Source organism: Protobothrops mucrosquamatus, unplaced genomic scaffold (genome assembly GCF_001527695.2).
Source record: "Protobothrops mucrosquamatus isolate PMUCROS unplaced genomic scaffold, P.Mucros_1.0 scaffold238, whole genome shotgun sequence".
NCBI classification, from domain to species: Eukaryota; Metazoa; Chordata; class Lepidosauria; order Squamata; family Viperidae; genus Protobothrops; species Protobothrops mucrosquamatus.
Genome location: NW_015386588.1, coordinates 932,138 through 950,097, shown reverse-complemented (window position 1 = coordinate 950,097; position 17,960 = coordinate 932,138). Strand labels below are relative to the sequence as shown.

Genomic DNA, 17,960 nt, shown 5'->3' with positions numbered 1-17,960 from the left:
TCTCTACCTGAGTTAGAAATTTCGTTTATTTCTTCAACTTCTGTAACAAATTACACTTTGCAATCATAATGAAAGTTACTAGAAGAATTGAAGGATTACAAACAATCTGCAACATGTAAAATGGTAGTATGTCACTGTACTTGTACAAGCTCTTTGCAGCATCATTGATATTTTGTAGTTTTTTATATATTAAGCTAAAATACAACAAGTGTTTTTATGCTGAGCTTTACCAAGTGTTTGAAAGTATTACTTTTAAATCCAAAATGTAAATATATGAAACACACCATAGATGTAAGTGTGCTGCCACAATGACTCACATTAATCCTGCCATTATATGTATAAACAGAGAGAAAAACTGTATTCATGCAAACATCTTTGCATATGCTGCCCTCTCTTTTTCCTTATCATTTTTTATCTTCTGCTTGACTTTCTGTACTTCCATTCGGATGGCTGCGGATGTAAAAAAAAAAATAAGATCACACATTTAATGTCACTTTGAATGTGTATATGCAACATGTTTTTTTTATAAGTAATATGCTAAGAATGCAAATATTCAAAAAAACCATGTTATCTCAGCCTTTGTCTAAGGAAAATATCTATAAATTGTGTTTTAAACAAAAGATTCCCACACTATGCTATTTCAAAACCATATAAGATGCATTACAATTTAGCATGATGTGTGAATGCACTCACTATTTATAAACAGTTCAAAATGCCACAGAATAGGAGCAGAGAATAGCAAATATAGCCCGGGATAGTCTAGCATGTGCATTCCATATCTTTCCCTGACCTCCTACACCAGTATCGTGATGCTGGCTTAAGTGTATCATAGATATTTTTAGTCATCAATAGCAATAGGCCAATTCATCACTGAAGATAATCTGGTAGCGTTACCTTTATCCTGAGGGGCTATGTCTTGAGCCTTCTGAAGCTCAACCTGTAAAGTTAAATAGACAATTGAGCAATATGTAAATGAGAAAACCAATTTGGTATAGTGATTAAAGTGTTGGCCTAGAAATCAGAAGACTGAATTTTAATCCCACTTTAGGCATGAAAGGTGACTGTGCCAGTCATTTTCTCTCAGCTCAACCCACTTCACAGGGTTGTTGTGGGGAAAATAGGAAGAGAAAAAAGTATCAGGTATGTTTTCTACTTTGAGTTACTTATAAAGTAACTCAAGCTATAGTAATAAAGTGATAAAGATATTTTACAAATATGTTTATTGCAATATTAGTGATGAAAATGTTTCTGCTTACCAATGCCTTATCATAATCTTTCGTTCCTTCCCAAGCTTGGGCCTTTCTATAAAATGCTTTAGTATTTGTGGGGTCTATGGCCAGAGCCTATAAAGTGAGAACATTAGTTATAATATTTTGTGTCAATAAAACCCATTTCTAGCTATTAAGACTTGATTTAGATGTTTTATGTAAACAAATTCAATCAGGATTTAGGAAACTAAATTTTCTAGAAGTTCTGTTGTGTGGACCGTAATCCATAGTCAATTGGATTCAATCAATTTGAACTAATGGAAAATGAAGTCTAAAACACCTAGCAGTCTAAATCACTAACATCTACCATCTGTATACTAAAACTCCAATTTTCTGGATTCCCATTAGACAAACTTGGATATAACAGACTAAATGATAGATCCAGGTCCACTGTTTCTGAAACAGCATTTTACATCATTGGTGTAGTTACATTACTGGTTTAGTAGACTTCAGGGGCAACAGACAAAATCTGCATACTGTACACTAAGCCTTTGCGCAGATTTAAATTCTTATTTGCCACTTTGTCTATGTATAAAAAGCATAAAGTCCCATTCACATATTACACATGTGTAAACTTTCATTTGGATTTAATAAATATTCTGCTTAAGATACAATCTTTGCTAAATTGAAGGTTTAGTATATTTACCTAAGTATTCTATGCCTATTTAGCCATTCCTAAAATGCTGTTACTATACACCATATGCTGATCACTGGATACATAAATTCCTGAGAATATACACTGCAGCCTGATTATACACCACATGAATGGGATAGCACACAGAATGCATAGAGAAACTTCTATTGAATATTTACATACGGTTTTTTTTAACAAATAACATACTACAGGCAAACCTAAGAGTATAATCTCAATTTTTAAATATGTAGTGCAAACACTTGAATAAGATACTGGGGTGTGCAGCAATTTAGATTCAAAACTGACTGGAATTATGAATATGAAACACCTGCCAGGAGCTCCTCTAAAAAGCTATATATCTTCCTGGCCTTTGGCAGCAGCAGTCATATAATAGCAAGAAAAGATGGGATTGATTTAAAGAGGTGACTCATATATGGCATGGGCAGATACGGATGCTCTGAATTGAGCATGACATGTACACTTCTGTGTAATTTCAATAATCTGTTTTACTTTGATTTGCTATAAAATAGCCTTGATGCAAGATGAATAGTGCCTAAATTTGATAAATTATTTTAAAATATTTGTGGCTTCAAGGAAAGGTACAGAACTTACCTTATGGAAAAATATTTACCTTAGCACAGTTTTCAATTGCATCCTGCCATTCCAATAATTTCAGTTTACATGCAGCAGTATTAAGATAACATGTCAATGCTACTGAATTCAGCTTTGAACTTTCTTTCTCTGCCACAGCTTTTGAAGCTTCAAGGTATCTGTATAAAATAAGATGGGGATTTTACAGCATAGTAGTCCTCATTTAGCAACTACTTGGGATGTGACCATTCACAAATACAACAATAATAAATGGTAGTAAAAAAAAGTATATGCATTTTCTGATCAATACGTACACTTATTTCTAAATTTATGCACCTGACAATCACGACAGATTAAAACTGCATGAGTCAACTTTATCTAAATGAAACAGCAGCAATCTTTGCAGTGTCCTTCTCTCTCTCTCTCTCTCTCTCTCTCTCCCATTTTGTCAGGATATATTGTAGTAGCTAAAAATAGGCTGTATAATTTATCAACTAGCTATATTACATCAATAATTTGCAAATTAAAGTAGATTATAACTACTACAGATAGTCCTTAACTTACAACAGTTCCTTTAGTGACTGAAGTTAAAACGGTACTGAAAAAAGTGACTTATGACCACTTTTCACTTATGACCACTGTAGCTTCCCCATGGTCATGTGATCAAAAGTCAGACATTTGGCAACCTATTTATGTCATGTGATCATCTTTTGAAACCTTCTGACAAGGCAAAACCAATGGAGAAGCCAGATTCATTTAACAACCATGTTAATAACTGTGACAAGAAAAATGGGTAAAACTCACTTAACAAATATTTTGCTTAGCAACAGAAATTTTGAGCTCAATTTTGAAGACTACCTGTGTATGTTAAACAACATGCTTACACAACATCCTATGCTATTCAGCTAGTAAATATATGTAGCATTATTTTAGCCCACATCCTGTATTTCCCCAGTTGATAACTAAAGCATAGTTAACATATTATGGAATGGCATTTGAAATCAATAACTAGTTTTAAACATAAACTAGTATTAAATGGGGATGTTTGCTGCTCTAGATAAGACACTTTACCAGAGGAAAGTTATCAATTCTGATTAAGAGGCCATGCTACATGTGGATAAAACAGTGTTATGCATGTTCACATTAACCAATCACAGTTGGAGTTTGGGCAAAGATGACCTGATTAAGTCAAGTTTCACTAAATATTGAAGCAAATCCTTAAAATGATTTAAATAGGACCTAAATTCAAACAATTTAGTCTTGTTTAAACTAGTTATCTTTCCCCATTCCTCACCCCCATTTTATTGAATATAGTTCACATAAGTTACATAAATAAAACAAGACAACCTTGAAATAAACTGATTTTTAAAAAATCTAGTAATCAAATGTTGCAATGAGCAAAGCAAGTGCAGTAAAATTTTGCAAATAAATGAGGCTTGGATTTTTTTGGGGGGGAGGAATGTCCTTTGACTTTTTGTACTTCTTTTAAAACTTTCCAATAGCTTACACTCTCTTTTCACATTTTTGCAGAAAATAATACTGGTTTTTTGATGGTACTATTTCAGGGATTATATGGGCCATATGCTATCCACCAATATATTAAAAATGAGAAAAGGGCTACTTTGTCTATTCACAATTTCACTTTCTAATAAAAAATGTGTGTAAATGGCAAGTTACTTTAACCTAGAGCTATCAAATCTGGACTGCAAAAATCTGGATGATCACTAGATGGCACCAAACAGCTTACATTTTCTGTATCTCTCTGCCTACCAGTAGTCATCAGATGTTTGCAGTTCAAACCTGAAAGCCCTAGGTACAGTATATTTTTAAGGACAGCATATAATTTTACCTCAAAGACTTGTTATATTTCTTGACTGCCATTGCCCAATTTTGTGATTTGAAGAAAGAATTGCCTATATTTTTTACATCTTCAGCTATAGTCACAATCTTGTCAACCTACAAAAAAAGAAGCAAATGCACTGACCACAGCATATCATTTTATTTTGTTCCATAAAGAATTCTGGGAAAAAACAGCTTGGAAGCAGTTTCCCACACACCATTGGATATAATTGCATATAATGTTTAAGAGTTGCAATGCAGCAACATGTCAGAAGAATAAATAGAGTACTCCATCTAGCTTTAAAACTTTGGAAGCTGCAGAATGTCAAGATAGAAAACAAGACTAGGACAAATTTGTGTTACATGTTTTCTACTTTAAAAAGATGAATAATATAATTTAAAACAGACATGTCAAACACAAGGCCCGGGGGCTGGATGCGGCCCGCGAAGTGGTTTCATGTGGCCTGCGAAGCTATCCTGGAAACAATGAGGGAATGGCCCCCGCTGCCTTGGCCCTGGCCCAGGCCGGCAGGGAGCCAATGTACAATTTTGTGGTGGCCATCTATGCTGAAACGCATTCAGTCTTAGCTCCACAAGGCCGTCTAGAAACAGCGAGAAACCAGCCCCTGCCACGTCAGCCCAGCCCCCTGGGTGCATGCTGGGGAGGTGTCATCCGTTGTGAGGAATGAAGAAATGGACCATGCCTTGGCGCTTGCCCGGTCCCACCCCCTTCTGCCAGAGACCCTCAGTTCTGTCCCACTCCTGCCCAGGCCCACACTGACACCCCTGACGCGAACGATGTAGAGCTGGCCACGCCCACCCAGTAGGCCACACCCACTCCATCCATGCCCACCCAGTAGGCCGCACCCACCCTGGCCACACACCCCCAAGGACAACCGCAATGCTGATGCGGCCCTCAATGAAATTGAGTTTGACACCCCTGATTTAAAATGATCTTGTAACAAAGGTTCTTTAATATTAACATAGGAAATAAATGAAACACTTACTTCCTTTAAATCTATGTCAGAATCTTCAGGAAAGTCTGCATGAATATCTCCAAAACAATCCATGGGAGAGATTTCCCAGTTTTCTCCTTCTTTTAGATCTCCACATTCTGCAATGATGCACAACTATAAAATAAATATATAAAATGCAACTTTTTCAATAGCAACCTGTTTCAATTTTCAGAAAACACACCTGTCATTTTTTCCCAAATGTTTTCAAAGCCTCAAACTTAGTTTTTTCAACTTTATTTAAAAAGTAAAAATAATCATAACTGTCTTGAATGTAGCTACACTGCAAACTGACTGCTGTTTAGTCTAAGATAGGCATGGAAAAAGCTTAATTCTTGCTTTGCCAGTTATCTCAGCAACCCTAGCCAACATGTTCCAGTATGCTAGAGTTGAAATTAAGCAACATCTGGAGGGACCCAGCAAATATTCTAGTAGAAAAGATAATAACCATCAAAGCAAACAAATTTCATTATTGAAAAATTTGATTCATATTTTAAGAGGAATGAAAACATATTTGAATTATCTTAAAATTTTATAATATGAAAAATATACCCCGTGAATTTTAGCTTACCTTTATAGGTTTTTCTTCTTTTACTTCAACATTTTCTAGAAGTTTTGCAACACCCATGCCCTTGATCACTTGCCCAAAGACCACGTGTTTCCCATCAAGGTGAGGGGTGGGCACAGTTGTGATAAAGAACTGTGAACCATTTGTATTGCATCCTGCATTTGCCATGCTCAGCAAACCTGGTTTATCATGCTAAATAAAACAATAATGTTATTCTCATGAGAATAATTCATTGGTAAATTGAAAATCATACATAACTTACTAAACAGGCAATCTGCAATATCGTATATTTGGAATACATAACTAAGAAAAACTTTCACCCAGTCAAAAATTTGCATACCCATATATAAAATTTATACATAATATACTAATAAAGTTAAAAGTAGGATCATGAGATTTTAAGATGTGACATTTAAAAGACAAGTATCTCCAGCATTTAATATTTATGTAAGAATTTGAGATAAAATTTTTACTTGAAAGATTGAAATGCTCTCAACTTAATAAAGATAGCTGAAACTTGTTCTTTAGCAATAACTGTCCTACTTACACTATCAGATATATGTACACATAAATGCAATATAAACACTGTATGCTGTTGATAGAAATAAAAACACTTTATACACTGGATTTCTCACTGCAGAATAAGTGTTAGCACTCTTCATTCTCAGATTCATTCTCAGAAATTCCGTTATCCTACGTGAAAGGTGGCATTTCAGCAGATTGTGAAAGGAAAGATGCCTAAATCTGCTCCAAACCAAAAGCAGACATATATACTAGCCCATGGTGTAAATGAATATATTTAATTATTTTTTTATTTTCATAGAAATCTTCTTAAAACAGATTTGGAAAAAAGAACAAAAACTCCGGAAGGTATGTGGAGCTGTGCTTCTCCCTGATTTCTACCTCCTTTAAGAACTTTAAATATAGTGTTTGGTTTTCCTTCAAATCCAAAATTCATTAGCAGAACTGTGACTACTGGAAATTTTAATTATAACATCTATTACCTTATAATGAAAATTTTCATCTTCAAACTTTTCTCCATATATACTTTCTCCACCTGTTCCATTCTGATTTGAAAAATCTCCACCCTGGATCATAAATTCCTTGATAACTACAATTGAACCAAAGTGAAAAAGCTGAAACAGATCTCAATTATCTAAAATCAATTGCCTTTTTTCCATTACTGACTGTTTTTTAATTCTCTCTCTGTGTGCAAATCAGCATTTTAGCAAACTAAATTGATAAGAGGTATGAAAACGTTCTAAGAATGAAAAAAAAACTGATAGGAACAAAATACACTGCATTCCAAACAGCATTTTTAGTGTTCTGATCATAGGGAACAACTCCGAAATAAGCTATTCCAAGATCCAAACATTCATGCTCCAATAATTTTGTTTTGAGGGTGAATTATTATCAATTGTAGTAAGCACTTTTCTTTATGCAAAAACATGAAATTATATTTTTGTCTAATTTCCAAATTAGTTCCTCTCATATCTCCCTAAACATACTCGAGTGTTAAGGGACCCCCAAATCAACATATAATATGCTCTGCACCAGGAACACTGTTATTATATGCCATGCATTGGGCAACTTTAATTGCTTTTCAGTAGCTCAATGTTTTAATGGATACAAATAAGGAACTGTCATCTATTGTATTCTTAAAATCTTAAATCTTCTTTAAAAAGGTATGGCATTTTCTTTTAAACTAAAATTATAACAATACAAGACGCTAGAATCAATGTCACTATAGTGGCATTTTTGGCTGCTGTAGTTAGATATAGGAAGAAACTACAGTACTTGATGAAGGACTTCTTTCTCATGAAATGTAATGCTATTTTGTTTCTTTTTTATTATATTTATTCTTGGGTGCTTTGACTATAATACTTTTATTCATTCATACAAGAACAAGTACTTACTTCTGTGGAAAGGACATCCTTTATAATGAAGAGGCTTTCCAGTTGTAGGCCCAATACCTTTTTCTCCAGTGCACAATGCACGAAAATTTTCTGCAATTTTAGGTACAATATCTGCAAACAGTTCTAATACCATTCGACCAACTGGAACGAGAGAAATCTGTAGCTGTACTTATTTTAGCAATGTGTATCTCACCATTCTTTCAATAAATCTAGGATTCAATTCACTAAATTCTCCCAGTATTAATACAACTTTAAATGTATAAAAAGGTTCTTGAACTCTGATGTTTCACTTGCCAATCAAATATTTATTACTCCAAACCAAGCAATGCAGCTTTTCAGTATATCTGAGATTATACCTCAGCTTTACACATAATCTAAAATCCATTCAGTTGCCACTAGATTTCAGTAATAACCAAGATCTACTGTCTACTTTTAACTTCTATTACTGTTATGGATAAAAACCTGACCAGCATCAAATATTACAGATAGTCATCATAAGCATTTGTTTAGCAAATCTTCAAATTTACAACGGCACAGAAAAAAGTTACAACTGTTCCTTCCACTTATGATTGTCATAGCATCCCACGGGCACGTGATCAAAATTTGGGACCATGGGAAGCATTTATTTACAATGTTTACAATGTTCCGTGGTCATGTGAACACCATTGTCTCCTTTTCCAACCAGCTTCCGACAAGCAAAGTCAATGGGGGAAGCCAGATTCACTTAACAACTGCCACAGTGTACTTAACAACTGCAGTGATTTGTTAACTGTGTCAAAAAAGGATGATAAAATTGAGCACAACTCATTTAACAACTAGGCTGGAAACGGGAGATGGAGAGGTCGTTCCACCTCAGCGAGGACGAGGTGAGAGACCGGCCCACTCAAGTTGGTTCCTAGAGCAAGCCATTGACATGCTGAGAGTCGCCTTCGACTCCCCTCAAGGAAGAGAAAGCTGATCCGTGCTGGGGCACAGCAAATCCAGGCCTGGTAGAAGGGGAGGGTGGCACGAAAGTTGTAGCAGCAAACCCGGGCCCTTCCACCAGCACTTTGGAGGCAGTGACCACATCGGCCACCCCCGCACGAGCCGCGCCGGCTGACGGAGACGGGCATCGGCAGCGACGGATGAGAGGCCACCAATCCAAATGGAAATTTCCGCATCTGGGGGTAAAGTACAATGGGGAACCTCAACAATTGGGGTTCTTCCTAGCCCACATCCTGAGCTATATGGAAGAATATGGCCAAGACATCCCCAGCGACCACAGGCGGGTGAGAATCGTGACCATGGCCCTAGAGGGAGTGGCAGCCAAGTGGATGGTGACCCTACACAATGCCAATGCTCCGGAACTACGAAACTTCAACCATTTCATGGCTGCTCTGAGGAGGTGGTTCGAGAACCCCTTGGCCGATTGGAAAGCCAGAGAACGCATAAAGACGGTGAGACAGGGTCATCGCCCTGTGGCAAATACACAGAGGAATTCTGAGCCCTAGCCAGCCGGCTCAACTGGCCGAAAGAAGTTCTCGTGGGCCATTTTAAAGATGGACTAAATGACAATCTATACCAGTGATGGCGAACCTTTTAGAGATCGAGTGCCCAAAACCCGCCTCCACCCGCCCACAGGGCCTCCCAGATCGCCCAGGCAGCCCAGCAGTGCCATGGCGGCCACGCCCTCTGCCCGTGCCCCACAGCATCATCTGCACATGACAGGGCACGAGGGCGGAGTCTTGTCCCCCCTGCCCGGCTGCCATGTCCTTGGCTGCACTGCTCTGTGCAGGCCGCGCTCGGGGGCAACTCTCCTCTGGGGCGACTGCTGGGGAGGAGGGGCTGGGGTGATGGCACGCATGCCCACCGAGAGGGCTCTGAGTGCCACCTCTGACACGCGTGCCATAGGTTCGCCATCACTGATTATACTATGCCTGCGTTCCCCAGGGAGATCCTGATCGACTTCACAACTGGTACATCTTGGCCGAAGAGGCTGAAATCGAGCGAGCCCAGAGACAGCGACGCCTAGGAAGGTCCTGGGAACGATCCCCTGCAGAGGGTACTCGGGAACTGGCGAAACAGACCCCTGCCATGGCGAGATCATCAGGCTGTTTCAAGTGCGAGAAAGAGAGACATCACGCAGCTGAGTGCCACTCAAAGACCCCAATGCAGAAGCCTGACTGAGCAGGGGGAGGAAAGCCCGGGAAAACACCGCAGAAATTGGAGACAGCCATGAAAAGCATGGAGGTTGTTGAGGTCCAGACCCCATCAAAAAAGGGGGGAGAAACTCCAACCCCATCCAGGAAGCCATCAGCCTCCTCTGACAGTTCAGAAGACGAACCCTGGATAAGTCACGCCCCTCTCCAGAACCCTAGAACTTGTTTAGCCCGGGGATGCCGGAAAAGGTCTCATTAAGAGCCCTGATATACTCAGGCTGCACCCGCTGCCTCATAAGCCCAACTCTGGTGCAGAATTTAGGAATCCCAGTGAGGAAGTTGAAGAAGCCGATTTTGTTTGGCCAATTAGATGGGTCCATCGCAGGGGAACGCGAAGCCCAACCAACCTTTGAAATGGACTATGGAATGCCAAGCCACTTTTGAGAAATTGAAAAGACTATTCTCAGCAGAACCAGTCTTAAAACACCCAGACATCGAAAAACCTTAAAACCTTTTGTCATCCAGGCAGATGCCAATGATGTGGCGGTCGGGGCGGTACTGCTTCAGGAAAACGACGAAGGGAAGTTGCAACTCTGTGAGTATATACATCAAGGAAACTCACAGAAACTGAGCAAAGATGGGCAGTCTGGGAAAAGGAAGCTTATGCAGTTTGGTGGGCAGTTTTATGATCAGTTCCAAGTATGGACTGATCATAAGAATTTAGAGTAGGGGTGTCAAACTCAATTTCATTGAGGACCGCATCAGCATTGCGGTTGCCCTCGGGGGCCGGGTGGGTGTGGCAATGGTGGGTGTGGCCTACTGGGTGGGTGTGGATGGAGGGGGTGTGGCCTATTGGGTGGGCATGGCCAGCTCTACATCGTTCGCGTCAAGGGTGCCTGTGGGTGCCTGTGCAGGAGTGGGACAGATCTGAGAGTCTCTGGCAGTAGGGGGTGGGACCGGTGCAAGTGCCAAGGCATGGTCCACTGGAGGAGCCTCACTGCCTGCTGAAACCCCTCCCCCAGAGCCCATCAAGCCGGATATATGAAGTAGGTGAGGGCCATTTGCTGGCCACTTCCAGGCGATGGTGCATTTCTTCATTCCTCACAAAGGGTGACACCTCCCCAGCATGCATCCAAGTCGCAATAGGACAAAGCTTCAACCCGATGCCTAAATTACCAACTAACAAACCCACCATTCCCTCCCTGAAGAAATGGATCACAAAACTCCAAAACACCTGGTCGGTTGTGAGAAAAGCTTTAGATGAAGCTAGGGAAGCATACAAAATCCAAGCAGATAAAAAACGAACAGAGCCCAAGCCCTTCCAAGTAGGTGAGAAAGTATACCTGTCCATTAAATACCTAAAGTCCTTACAACCGTCAAAAAAACTAGGGACAAAATTTCTGGGGCTTTTCCCCATAAAACGGATAATAAATCCGATGACGGTAGAATTGGAACTCCCCAAAACGTTTAGACAGGTTCACCCAGTATTTCACTGCAGCCTATTAAAATGAGAATTAACCTCCCCTTAAGGCCAGCTGCAGCCCCTCCTCCTCCAATCATGGTAGAAGGAGAGCAACATTTAGAAGTCAAGGAAACCCTAGACTCCAGGAAACATCACAGCTCCACATAGTATCTAGTAGCATGGAAAAACTTCCCTTCCTCCCAAAATGAATGGGTCCATAAACAACATGTCAGAGCCCCGAGATTAGTTAGTAAATTCCATGCTAAATACCCTGACAAACCAGACTAACCCGTATGTCATTTTCTCCCTTTCTTGTTTCCTCTGTAGGTGGATCTCTCATTTTTAAGGGGGGCAGCATGTCAGAACCCTATTATTTGGGGAGGGGGTGATTTCTTTACTCTTTATTCCTGCAGGTTCTGCCATACTCCTGGGGGGAGGGGGAGGCCATGGGCGCTACGATGTATCTTCTTTGCTTAACTCTAGCCGCTGCAATGTATCCTCTCCACTTCCCTCTATCTGCCTGCTCTTTGAACTATTTCCCTTGATGCCAGCCCAGGGTGAGAATGGAATGCACCTTCGGCCATCTGGCTTATCTCTAGCTGCGGAAAAAGAGGCGTGAAGACATAATGGCCTAACAACCTTGGGAATGGCATCTTATCGTCCCTGTTCCCACAGCGTATTCACACCTGAAGATTGGCTTGTATGAACTGGCTGGACTATTGGGGTGGGGGTTTGCTAGTTGCTCCTTTAACCTATTGCTTCGTGTGGGAAACTCTCAGATCCTGCTTTCTATGCCTGCTGTCAATTTCTCCTAATAAAAGTTCCTTTTGGAATGAAGCTGTTCCAAGAGATCTGCTTTCTTAGGAGGGGGGATTGAGGTGGGTCCTTACACACAAGTTAAAATAGGAAAGAAAATGGTAAGTGAGCACTTGTCCACCCTAGATGAGTTCAAATCCCCAGGACCAGATGGATTACACCCCAAGGTTCTGAAGGAACTGGCAGACGTGATCTCAGAACCACTGAACTATATCTTTCAAAGATCCTGGAGCAGCAGGGAACTACCAGAGGACTGGAAAAGAGCTGACAGATCCAGGAAACTACACACCTATCAGCTTGACCTCAATTATCTGGGAAGCTTCTAGAAAAGACAATCAACTAACAAATCAATGAACACCTAGAGCACAGGTGTCAAACTCGCTGCGTCATGTGATGTGTCCCGACTTTTTTTGCATTGCCGGAGCTGGAGTGGGTGCGGCCTCCGCATGATGCAACCAGCCCACGGGCCAGCAGTTTGACACCCCTGACCTAGAGGCAAAGTCAACCAAAAGCCAACATAATAACAATCCTTTGTGAACCAATCTGTTTTTTTTCTGTGATATGACATCATACCAGAATATCAGAGACATAAGGCCATACTTAATAACATTAAAACATGTCTCACTGTGGCATAGTATTCTCATTTTTAAACCTAATGTCAACATTATTCCAGAGATTGTTTTAGATTTAAAAGCAGCTTAAGAAAGTAAATCCACTTTTAAAAACTGACTTTTTCAACAGATGTTGTTGCTTTCCTTATATATCAAATAATTGGAAGTGTATATCATTAATTACATTTTTTTAAAAAAATCCAATGAAACACGTTTGCTCTATATCAGTGATGGCGAACCTTTTAGAGACCAAGTGCCCAAACTGCAACCCAAAACTCACACATGTATCGTCGAATGCCGGGTGGGCGTGGCCCATTGGGTGGGCGTGGCTGCGGCGGTAACGGCAGACTGGGTGGGACTAAAACGTTCAATCAATCAATTCCAACTTTGCAAGATCTTTTCTTTCCCGCGAGAAGTTGAAATTGATTGATTGATTGAACCTTTCTCTTTTTTTTTGCACACGGCAGTGGAGGCCTAAAGCGAAAAGGTTTTATAAAACCGAGCTGAAGGCCTAGGACTGGGGCGATGGCACACGTGCCCACAGAGAGGGCTCTGCGTGCCATAGGTTCGCCACCATGGCTCTATATTAATTCATGTAGAAACAGAAAAAACAAAGCTAAAAGTGCAGACAAAAAAAGAAAAAAATACAAGAAATACAACTTTCCTTCAAAACAAATCTAAGCATAAATTCACATGAAACTTTTACTGTGAGTTTACAACACAAATTTCATTTTTAAATCTTTTCATGAGTGTACATACAAACATCTCATTGCTGTCATCATAAATAAAAAATACAAATTTTCATGAATTTTTCCCAACTGTTCATCAGTCTTGTAAGAAATATCTCTGGTTTCAATTATATATTAGTCTTTAAGATCTTTTCAATTAAAAAAGGGGGAAAAATGGATCCAAGAAACTACAGACCTATCAGCCTGACCTCAATACCTGGGAAGATCTTGGAAAAGATAATCAAACAACTAATCAGTGAACATCTAAAGGCAAACAAAGTCATTTCCAAAAGCCAACATGGGTTGTCAAAAACAGATCATGCCAGACAAATCTTACTGCATTCTTTGACCAGGTGACAAAATTAGTGGATCAGAGGAATGCTGTGGATATAATTTACTTGGACTTTAATAAGGCATTTGATAAAGTAGACCACAACCTACTAGATAAGGATAGAAAAATGTGGGTTAGACAGCATCACCACCAGATGGATTTGTAACTTACATATGAGCCAGCAGTGTGCTGCAGCTGTCAAAAAAGCCCTCTGCATTAACAGAGGGATAGAATCAAGATCACGTGAAGTGTTAATATCAATTTATAATGGCTTGGTAAGGCCACATTTTGATCACCACGATGTAAAAAAGATGTTGAGACTCTAAAAAGAGTGCAGAAAATAACAACAAAGTTTATCAGGGGAATGGAGGCTACAACATAGATAGAATGGTTGTGTCAGAATCCAATTATATTTCATTCCTATCTACCTACTCTGATATAAAACCAATTCTTACTCTCTTCTGGATTATGTCATACTACGGAAGGGAAGGAGGGTAAGCATGGGGGTTTTATGATTCTCACTTCCTTCATTAACTACAAAGTGATCGGTTGTTTATTCTCTTCGAAGACTAACCATAACAATGCGGCCATCATCTTTCATCCTACTCCCTCTGAAGTTCTCCCCTTTGCTGGCAGTGAGGGAAAAGGGGAGGGAATGCAATGCCTGGAATCTGGAAAAAGAGAAAATGAGTGATCGTGCTGACGGAGCGGACTGACGGATTGAATCGCCCGGAAGAACTGTGGGGTGGGGGCTGCTTGGAAACACTTTAAAACATTGAATGATGGGAGAGGATTCCCCAGATCCTGTCTAGCATGCCTGCAATCAGTTTCTCTTAATAAAGATTCCTGTTGGAAGAGACATTCCAAGAGTTCTGTCTTCTTAAGATGAAAAATTGAGGTGGGTCCTTACAGGTTGCTGGAATTGGGTATGTCTAGTTTAATGAAAAGAAGGACTAGGGCAGTGATGGCGAACCTTTTAGAGATCGAGTGCCCAAACTGCAACCCAAAACCCACTTATGCATCATCGGGTGCCGGGTGGGCGTGGCCCATTGGGTGGACGTGGCCCATTGGGTGGGCGTGGCTGCAGTGGTAACAGCAGACTGGGTGGGATTAAAAAGTTCAATCAATTCCAACTTTGCAAGAACTTTTTTTTCCCACGAGAAGTTGAAATTGACTGGTTGAACCTTTTTTTTTTTGTAAATGGCGGCGGAGGTCTAAAGCGAAAAGGTTTTATAAAATCCAGCTGAAGGCCTAGGACTGGGGCGACGGTGCACGTGCCCACAGAGAGGGCTCTGAGTGCCGCCTCTGGCACCCATGCCATAGGTTTGCCACCACTGGACTAGGGGTAACATGATAGCAGTGTTCCAATATCTCAGGGGTTGCCACAAAGAAAGAGTCAAGCTATTCTCCAAAGCACTTGAGGGCAGGACAAGAAATAATGGATGGAAACAAATCAAAGAGAGAAGCAACCTAGAACTAAGGAGAAATTTCCTGACAGTTAGAACAATCAGTGCAACAACTTGCCTCCAGAAGTGGTGAATGCTCCAACATGGAAGTTTTAAAAAAGAGATTGGACAACCATTTGTCTGAAATGGTATAGGGTTTCCTACCTGAGCAGAGGGTTGGACTAGAAGATCTCCAAGGTCCCTTACAACTGTTATTCTATTCTATATACTGGATGCAATTAGTATATTCCATATTATGAAATTTTATTGTGGTACCCGTCAATGTTATAATACACTTTTAATGATAGAAATTTCAAATATTATTTCAAAATTCTTTTTTAACATAAGATAAGAATTATGGATTTCTACAGAAAGCAGTAAAATAATTAAAATTGTTTATGTTATTCCTAGTTGTCTTCTAAGGTTTGGCTTAACAAAAGAAACAAAGGTAGCATGGTGAAGGAGCTTATATTTTATGATAGTTGTCATATTTCAATATGAATTTGCTCAAGAACCAGAATCATTGGGACTGATATAAGTTATTAAACTAAGAGACAATGCTAACCCAGAATATAAATCTACAGTATCTGATTTCAGTAGGATTTACTGCCAAGTACACACTTGAGATTGATCTGTAAGTGATTTACTGATTGAATGGAAGATATATTTTACAATAGTTCTGCGGGGCATTAACCTTCAGGCCCCAACCCATAAAATCACAGCACATTCCTTTTCTTAAGGCTACCAAAATCAGTTTATACGTCGAGAACCGAGTGTGAAAGCTTTATCTGACCACAACACTTCAGATTGCAGAGGTGAGAACGGAGTACCACCATGTTGTGGTAATAAACCTATTTTTCCCTAGTTATGTGCGTAAGGGGCTTTTACAATGGGAGAAGGGGAAAACCCTCCGTAACCTTAGGTGAGCCCCCCATCCGAAGCGTTGACCGCTGTGATACTACCGCAAGGAACACAGAGGCCTTCAGCGTTGAGTTCGAGAGACTTCTGCAGGGCGCGTGTCGCGGCAACGTAGCGCGCGGGGTGGAGGAAACATTACAAAAGAAAATACGAAGGCGCGGAAGCGATCCAACTGATTGTCCAGTGCAGAACACTGGAAAGCAGCGCGCTCACACAAACACACACACCCTCGCTCCCCCCCCCCCCGGGCCTCTGCTCGGCGCCCGTCCCGTGGAAAAGGTCTTCATCGTTTACCGCTATTTGCTCAGGTTCTGCCCAGAGGCGCCGCGCCTCGCCCGAAGACTGGGGCGCAGGCATTCTTTCTGCACGAAGGTCTGATGCGGCGCGGCCATCCCGCTGCCAGCCCCACCTTCCAACCTCCGAACGCGCGTGGCCACCCCGCCTCCTCTCCTGCCACCCGCACCTCGTTCACCCCCAACGTCCACATCGAAAAAGACTCGGGGGTTGTTCGGATTGGACGGTTTCGAGAGCGGAGAAGCGTGAGACATGTTGGTGCCGGCTACCGCTGAACCAAAACGCCACCCCCACTTTTCCTGCTGCTTCCCAGTCTCTGCCGCTCGGCCTTCAGCTGCGGGCTTCAGTCAGCTGGCTCCGCCTTCCTGCCTGGAGAGAGGCGGGACGCACCACGGCCCTTTGCCCGCTCTTTTAGTTCAAAAAGGCAAGAATCGCTCTGTTGCCAGGAGGTGCTTTCGGTTACTAGCTCTTCAGTGGCGTGGCTTTGTTTCCGAGTATATATAGCAAACATTGCAGCTTCGGTTAGTAACTGATTATGAGTCAAATACATCGTGGCTTTCTTGCATCTGTGTTCCCTCACCAAAGCTTTTGAGAATGGGGAAAAAAATAACTAAGATGTTCTCAAAGCCCGCCCCCCTTCCCGGCTTCAGTCTCTTTGGCTGGTTTTGGATTGCGTGTTGGATGAACACAGGAAATTGGGTAATTTCATTTAACCTAGCACTATAAGCTTATCTGAAGCATCCATTACCAACCCAAAGGCTTCATTTGCACACAAAAAAAAAACAAAAAAAAAACATGACAGGATTGACTATTTTCCCTTCAAAATCTAGCCAGAAAGATAAAAGGAAAGTGATGCGCGTTGGGGGGGGGGAATCAGATCTCATAGACATTGATGGAGGATGAGCTGCGGGGTAACCAGTCTGGAAAAACATTTTGAGGTCATAGGTAATAAGTCAGAGAAGATGTACTTGGTGTACTGAACCTAAGAAAAAGGCAAATTGGATGGTAGGGATCATTTGGGAAGTGTTTGAAAATAAAAGTGCTAACACTAATTATACAAATTTATGATACAAATGCATCAAGAATACTGCATAGCATAGGTCCCCAACCTTTTGGACACCAGGGACTGGTTCTGTGGAGAGAGGCTTTTCTGCAGACCAGAGGGTGCGTGATTTTGTGTGCTGCCTGCATCTCACGGATGGGGCTTTACTTGTTTGTGCAGCCCTGTTGCTGGTGATGAGAAACCCCCTTCACCCCAATAAAAGGATACAACTTAAACAAACAAAAATACATTAGCCAATACAGGAAACACGCCTCCCCCCCCGCTCAGTACTGGTCCACGGACCGAAGGTTGGGGACTCCTGCTGTATAGAGCCCTGATTGGCATA

At 41.0% G+C, this 17,960-nt stretch overlaps 1 protein-coding gene across 1 annotated transcript; it reads right to left on the bottom strand.

Annotated features, from left to right (window-relative positions):
* Positions 1 to 8: 8 nt before the first annotated feature.
* PPID (peptidylprolyl isomerase D) lies at positions 9 to 16,915 on the bottom strand. Its single transcript, XM_015814339.2, has 10 exons — positions 16,742 to 16,915; positions 7,830 to 7,970; positions 6,918 to 7,024; positions 5,917 to 6,105; positions 5,340 to 5,462; positions 4,343 to 4,449; positions 2,534 to 2,672; positions 1,257 to 1,343; positions 895 to 937; positions 9 to 450 (listed from the first exon to the last, which is right to left on the bottom strand). The coding sequence occupies exons 1-10, from the start codon at positions 16,824 to 16,826 to the stop codon at positions 362 to 364; spliced, it is 1,110 nt and encodes a 369-aa protein (XP_015669825.1). The 5' UTR covers positions 16,827 to 16,915; the 3' UTR covers positions 9 to 361.
* Between the last annotated feature and the right edge of the window lie 1,045 nt (positions 16,916 to 17,960).